The 7,923-nt window shown below is 38.0% G+C and overlaps 1 protein-coding gene across 1 annotated transcript; it reads right to left on the bottom strand.

Moving 5' to 3' along the window:
* Positions 1-679: 679 nt before the first annotated feature.
* Positions 680-7,662, bottom strand: LOC114463021 (5'-AMP-activated protein kinase subunit gamma-1-like). The gene is made up of 13 exons (XM_028446234.1): positions 7,579-7,662; positions 6,550-6,601; positions 6,369-6,469; positions 6,202-6,283; positions 6,060-6,118; positions 5,231-5,276; positions 5,116-5,170; positions 4,885-5,011; positions 4,573-4,738; positions 4,449-4,486; positions 3,623-3,769; positions 1,893-1,992; positions 680-1,810 (listed from the first exon to the last, which is right to left on the bottom strand). The coding sequence occupies exons 1-13, from the start codon at positions 7,585-7,587 to the stop codon at positions 1,800-1,802; spliced, it is 993 nt and encodes a 330-aa protein (XP_028302035.1). The 5' UTR covers positions 7,588-7,662; the 3' UTR covers positions 680-1,799.
* Positions 7,663-7,923: the final 261 nt, after the last annotated feature.

Below are 7,923 nucleotides of genomic sequence, written 5' to 3'. Positions count from 1 at the left end.
CCCTCTAACAATCCCAAGATGCATTCAAGAAAAAAATAAAAAATCAGATCCCAAGATTATAATTTTTTTAATTAATATTCAATAATTTCAGAATGTTATTACAGGTTACTACAACAACTATGAGTCACATGTTGCCACAGTATGACATTTGTACAGGTTTTTGAAATGTACAAACAACATAGTGAATGTAATGTTTCAGTATACAAGGCATATTTAAGCATTGAAATTTTAATACATTCAAAATAATGATGTAACTCATATTTGTTGTTTAGACCTTCATTTTACACAAACAGATCACATCAACATATATAAAATTGGAGCTATTTGGCCATGAGCGCACTCAGAGTCCTTACAGATTATATTCATGCACAAATGTGAACATTTCAATGCTTCAAGACTGAAACAAGTTTAATAAAAGAAAATGAAGTATGATCTATGATGGACTTCAATGATGATGTATTTAACATTTCTTCTCAAATCAATGTCAATAATAATAATCACTGGATCCATCAAAAAAAAAGTCTTCTATAGCTTGTGATAGGACCAAATGACTTTAAAGCTTTAGTATGAGTTATGTATGATTGAGTTATGATTCAACATGCTTGAATCTATCGACATGACATCAAGCAGATCAGGAGAAAGTCTGAAAGATCAGCTTTTGACGTCCCTCTATTATTACAATATTTGCTCTTTAAGAGTGATTCCAAATGCAATATAGGAAAAGAAATACAAGGACTGCTTGACATTGTGGTACACCTACCACTGTTTAAACTAACAATTATTCCCTACTTTTATGATATAATCAATGAAGTATTAACTTCAGGACACATTTGAAAATAATCCTCACTGTATCTCTAATACTTTTACAGGTGTAGTAAAATATTTTAATTTGGCTTTAATATTGAAGTTTTGAACATTCAGGACAAGAGCCCTAATGATGTAAAAACAGTGTAGGCTGATATATAGACTAAAGCTGAGGAACAAAATATTTTAGAAAAGCATAGATTAAACATTACAAAACCTAAAACACATTAACAAAACAACACAAATGCGTGGTCATCAACCAGCAGAGTTTAAAGTCCTTCTCGCTGCTTTGCTGACTGGACTACAACTGAACGCTGAGCCTCTAAAGCCTTTGCTTAATTGTTGCAAATTATATTCTAATTTTTGAGCACCATTTCCAAGTTTACTTTAATTTTCTACTAGTGATGGGACCCGTTTGATGGAAATTGGACCTAAAATAAATAGTGCAGCTAAAAAAAAAAAAAAAGGATGCTCTGCTGCTGAGTGAGCAACATGTGCTTCCTTTCAAAATGTTTATTCAATTTGGATAAAAGAGAAACAAAGAAATTACATCAAAGACTGATTGAACAACATCACAAACCCACAGCCCATAGACAGGCTAAACTGGTCCAACTATTCTGAGCAAGCTTCAAAATCCATAGACTTAGCCCTCAGAATGTTAATAATTTAGAAAATGATTTCTATATTATTGGGAGAAAGTCTGCCTCCTCAATAACTGCATGGCAGCCAAGAAGTGCAAGGATATCTGAAGTGGCAACAGCATAGGATCTTTGTGCTTAAACACCTTTCTCAGCTCCCCATTTCCAGTGCTTGGCATGTGACAGTGACACACATATCTAAACCCAGTGAACTTCATAATGGTAAAGCAGCAGAGAAGTCTTCAAGAGTGAATGTTACCAGAGAGAGAGAGAATGCTATGAATATGTTGTGATGCTCCTCTTGTTCCTTTCCTCTCTCTGCTCCACATTCAACATGTCTTTATGAAGGTTATTGCCTCAGGCTGTTTCTGCACACAGAGAAACCGTAATCGTCACAAAGAATTGAAAGACAAACACTTCTCATGTTCAACTTCAATGATGTGGACCTACCTTCCTCTCCATCAGTGAGAACCAGTGCCTGCAGGATGTCCGAAAGAGAGACAATGCCCTTCACCACGTCCTGCTCGTCCACCACCACCAGTCTGTGCACCTGGAGAACACAACAACACAACAGCTTAGCCGAGTCCTTTCATCACTGGATTTTTAAATGTATGTAAACAGATTAGCTAAGCAGGAACTAGACTCTCTACAGCTCGATTAACACCTTGATAATTGATCAACAATCAAGCTAATAGTGCATGTAGGAACATTAGCTTGGTAGGCATCCAACACACGTTCTGTGCATGCAACACTTTTTTCTCTCGAACCATAACCTGGAAGAAGATGAAGATTCGTTGCAGGCGAGAAGCAGAAAACGCACTTTTGGAAAGAGGAGGAAACCACTTTAATTCTTCTACAGCTGAAAATCTTAACACAAGTACAGGAGGAAAGTACTAAAACATTGGGATATGTGGTTATTTTTTTCTTTTTGGAAACTATCATTGTTCACCATTTTGTAAATTAGTCAGATGAAGTTTGTTAGGAGTTGGGTTTTCTCTCCTGAATGTTCACTCTGACAAGAAATAAGATATTTAATATGACTTGTGTGTGCATGTAAACACACTGAAGGATCCTTGTGTTAGATGAGTATTGGTTCAGAGATATTTTAACAAAACAGGAAGTGGAACAGAAAAAGGAGGAGTGCCTTCTCAGCGTTGGGAATGAGATCCTGCCCCAAGTGGAGGAGCTCAAGTACCTTGGTGTCTGGTTCACGAGTGAGGAAAAGATGGAGCGAGAGATTTACAGGCGGATTGGTGCAATGTCTGCACCGATCCGTCGTGGTGAAGAGAGAGCTGAGGCGAAAGGTGAAGCTCTCGATTTACAGGTCAATCTACGTTCCTACCCTCACCTATGGTCATGAGTTTTGGGTCATGACCAAAAAAACAAGATTGCGGGTACAAGCGGCCGAAATGAGTTTACTCCGTAAGGTGGCTGGGCTCTCCCTTAGAGATAGGGTGAGAAGTTCAGTCATCCAGGAGGGGCTCAGAGTAGAGCCCCTGCTCCACCACATTGAGAAGAGCCAGGATGCCCCTCGCGAGTGCGCCGTTCAGGACATGTCCCTCCGGAAGGAGATCTTGAGGAAATTTAGGACACGCTGGAGGGACTATGTCTCTCAGCTGGCCTGGGAACACCTCAGGATTCCCCCGGAGGAGCTGGAAGAAGTGGCTGAGGAAACGGAGGTCTGGGCCTCCCTGCCAGGGATGCTGCCTCCAGGACCCGACAACAGATAAGTGGAAGAGAATGGATGGATAGATTGATGGAAGTGGGACGGTGTTAGATTTCTTGAAATGACAAATGAAATTATCACAGCAATGATGTGTTGCATCCAGGCAGCTCAGCAGGAGAAGGTAAATGAGAGATAAATTGGGACAAACAACAGAAATAAAGTGCTTCAAAAGACGAACGTTCATACTAATAGATTTCTTTATTAATGCTTACAATACAAAACATGACAAAAAAAAGGTTAATAACATAAGCAGAGTGAGATCCAACTCCTTCATTTAAGGTGGACCAAGATTACGCCATGTGCAAACTTTGACAAGTGTATCACACATTGTCATTAGAGATATATTGAAATATATAACAATGGGCTGCAGAGCCTATTTAAAAATATTATACATACTACAGTAAAATTCAGCATTCAAAATAACGTGGACGATTATGGTTAGATGTTTTCTCACCTCAGCCTCCACCAGCCTATTGATAATAGCCTCCAGGCTCTCGTGCCTGTTACACGTCAGCACTCCCTCAAAGTACTGCGAGCGATGCTGTAGAGCTTTGGTCACGGTCAAGTCCAGGTTGTTGTACGTTTTCTCAGCAGCGAGGTTCTATACACAAATATAACCACAATGACTGATCAGTGTCGAGTTTGAAAAGAACAGATACTGATACCATTTCTCGGTCTACAGGGGGGCGCTACTCATCGGTTTCAGATTCAGGAAAATAACTACTGGTGGTATTTTTATGTTTGTCAACTCTCTCTAAAGTGGTTATTTGTCTTTGAGTACACTGTATTACCTGAGATTTACCAAAAATTCGTTAAGATTAAAAAATCATTAACAATCAAAAAATGAAAAGACAAAAGATTATTTTTAAAAGAATCGGGAAAGGACATTTGGAAAGAAAATAAAAATCACACAATGAAGAAACACAAAACAAAAAATTTACAAAATCTTTAGTTCTTCCCTGGATTAATGCTCAGCTTGGTAAGGCTACAAATTACCTTTATTGTCAATATATATCATATTTGAGGGAAATTCAATTAAATCTTGGTGTTAACTTTTTGTATACATTCTCTTTCTTTTGTGTTGTTGTTAGTGTGTCTGGTTTTACGAGTCAATTACAATAGAATTTTTCATAATGCACTTTGGAGAATGTATGTTTTGTATTATTATAATGAATAAAAAGCTATTTTATTCAATCCTAAATGCTGACAAATTCTGATAATGTTGCTCCCGCTGTAATGAAAACTGCTTATGTGTGAATTGAAGATTGCTTCCAACTTACTATAACATCAAACTTTGAGTAAATGTCCACCACTCGACCTGCAGAAACAGACACAGCAGATAAGAAATTCAGTAATAAATGCTTTACATTACAAATGACAACATAAATGTTATTGTTCTCCTACCTTTATCATCTATGACGGGGAGCGCGGACACCCGCTGCTCAACAAAGATGCCAAGTGCCGTGTACAGGGGCGTGTCAGTGCGGACCACCACTATGTTCTTAAACGTACCAATGTTCAGCTCCTCTAAAGTTTGACTCAAAAATGAGGGCTTTGGCATTTCTGCTATCTGAAAGCACAAACAAGTGATCCGGCTCGTTTAAGGAGGAATAAAAAGCCAAAGTTTTTCATACTCTATGACAACATCACACAAAGGACAGCCATGTGAGATGATTAACTGTTGGAGGTGAAAAAAAAGAAATTCAGGAAACTCACAAAAAGTTTCAGAAACTTGAGGATCCTCTTGTGTGTAAGAATATAGAGTGTGTTGCCCGTCAGAGGGTCAATGACGGGCAGTCTGTGAATCTTGTTCTTCACTAAAGATGATACTGCATCATACAGACTGGCAGAAGGAGGGAACACATGAGAAATAATTCACTCAATTTCACTGGCTACGCAAAAAAAAAAGGGGAGGGAAGATTTGATACAGATACAGGTGCTTCTCACCTGGCATTTGGAGATATGCTAACCAACGGCTTGAATGAGTCTTGTAGATACACCTCTAAAGTTAAACGAGAAAATTAATCAGCACACTGGACAATGTGTTTTTATACGTTCTTACCTCTCCATGTTTCAATTTTGTGTTCCTCCAACTCATAAATCTGAACCTGAAAAATAAAAATAAAGATTAACTACAGTACGTGGTTGTTGGCCAGGCTTTTAATGGTGGGGGTAAAAGCATGGACATTGTGTGATTAGATTTCTAGAATCGGGGCACCCGTAACACACAAAAAAAAAACATTATGTTCATACATTTCTTTTAATGGTCCCAGGCCTCCCAGTATGCAATGCTTATATTACGTTTGCTTTCTTCTGATTGAAGGAACATTTCCTCTAACTGGTATGTTCCGTCAGCTGTGTATGTGTGTTCACAGGCTGGTTGGGTTAATGCAAAGTAATGCACACGCACAGCCTTTGTTACAGCCTCTCTGCTGGCTGCTCTGGAGGTGAGAAAAACTTCTGAATCTTTGAGGAAGAATTTCTCAGTTATATACAGGTAGTTTGGAGACTGCCAACACTCAAACGGCCATAACTTGTTCAAATATTATTTTATTTCTACGTGTGTGACACCATGGGAAAGTTTAGAAACCACACTTTCACAATCTGTAAATAACTAAAAAAAAAAAAACCCTGGCCAACTCGTTTCCGGTTTTCTCATGACGTGTCACAATTGTGCCCTTGTATGAAAACAGAAGTAACACGTGACATCATCGCAAGAACAACTTTTAAATAAACTAAATAACCTTTAAACTAAAAAAGCAAAATAGAGCAGTGTGTGTCCCGTTTATAATAGTGGGGACAATACTTTGGACTTGGAGGCCGCTAAAAAGTAAACCAACCTTACACACAATCTAAAAAATATAAAACTTGGAGAGGTGGTGCTAACTTACCAAGGGAGATTTATAGTAGCGATGAAGAATGTTGATAAAGTCTGTGATGGTGAGCATACCTGCAGAGCACAAAAAAACATTCATAAGGTTCACAGTTAAAAGATACCTTCATTCAATGAGGCAGAGGATGTTTTTTTCTTACCAACAAAGCATTGCTTCTTACTGTCCCACAGAGGAGCTGCTCTCACCCCATTAGAGACCAGAGCAAAAAACGCCTTCTTCACCTGAAGATTGATTTACACGTTTAAACTCACTCGGTGTTTGATAAAGGTGAATACAGTTATTGCATTGCCCTTGAAGGATACTGACCTGAAGCGAAGTGTCAAACACAACTAATTTGGAACTCGTGGGCACGAGGTCATAACAACGATGAGATTTCATGAACCTGGTGTAAACGTTGTGGTCTGCATCTAAAGAGAACAAAGCAGGTGAGGACACTTAGGAAAAAAATGAATTTATTTGTTATATAGAATTAGTTCTTGCAAAATACCTTCAACCACTGGCTCCTTCTTCCCCTCAAGGTCATCAATGACTGCTGGGATCTGAAAAATACATTTAACAAACAATAATAATAATAATAATAATAATAATAATAATAATAATAGAAGCCTTGATAACCCAGTTTGAACACATCAGTTTTTACAGTAGCATTTAGTTCGGGTGAATGTAACAACATCCAGATTTTTTTTTAAGCATGTACTAAAATCTATAATAAGTTATTTATCTGTTTATTAAGCCGTCAGTTTTGTATTGCAGATTTGTCAAGGACAGATTACTTCATGCATTTCAAAGGTAATTGACTTGAGTCACCTCTACTAACGTATATTATGTATACATATACACACACACACATAGGTTCGAGATAACAAGTTCTGCTAAAATGAAAACTTCCAGAGGATAAAAATTGTCACCAAAGTTTGACTCCTACTAATAAACATGCATGATAGGAGCTCAACCGGACTCAAAGCGACACATAGCGTGTTAAACGTCACAGAATTTAATGCAACACCCCCGTATGCCATGTGATTGTGATGCATGTGTAACCCGATGCAATAAGGGAACAGTACGAGACAATCAGTAATTATGGCTTAAAGTCACAAAAAGTAATTCGTGCTGTTTCTCCATGTTGTTATAGTTGCGTTTAAAGTTAATTAGACACAGCTACATTTGAGCTGCTAGCCGGCAGCTAGCAAGCGTCAAGGTTTGTTGACATTAAGTGAAGGAGACTTTAGCACAGCTAACAGAAACCATTGAAACATGAATCAAATACTGGACAAAAGATACACATGTGTCTGGATACGCAGGAGTGCCCAATTAAGTTTGTCGTCGACTAACAAAATGAACAAGAGTGAAGCTAGCAGTAGCTAGAAATTTAAATACTTATACAGAATGAGCTCCCAAGCAAACAACTACCGTAAGCAAACATACAAGTGAGGCTAGGTGATGTATTAAGTGGGTAAAGAGAAACATTTAGGACTGTTGTCGAGTGAAAAGAGCAACAGAGGACGCCCAGACTTACACACTCCATTTTCCACGAACCGAACAACCGGGGATGATGTTTTACAGGCTTCCGGTCGCACAACCTGCCGTTTTAATGGTGGAGGGCCGCAACAAGAATTCACGAAGGAACCTACCGTAATGCATGTAAAACCACCATGAAAAGAAAGAATAAATTGAGCTAAAATGTAATTCGTCTGCGATACGCAAACAAAAAATATGAAAGAGTTTTTCGCCCAGTTTAATGTATTTAATTTGTGAACTGATCTAATATATTTTCGTTGTGTAGTTATCTCCCATTTTGTACATTTTAAAAAAAATTGTAATAAAACCTTGGTGAAATGTCTAAATGAAATAAAAAAAAATA

This window comes from Gouania willdenowi, chromosome 5, assembly GCF_900634775.1.
Source record: "Gouania willdenowi chromosome 5, fGouWil2.1, whole genome shotgun sequence".
NCBI lineage: Eukaryota > Metazoa > Chordata > Actinopteri > Blenniiformes > Gobiesocidae > Gouania > Gouania willdenowi.
The sequence above is the reverse complement of the archived record's forward strand: the minus strand, read 5'-3'. Positions and strand labels throughout refer to the sequence as shown.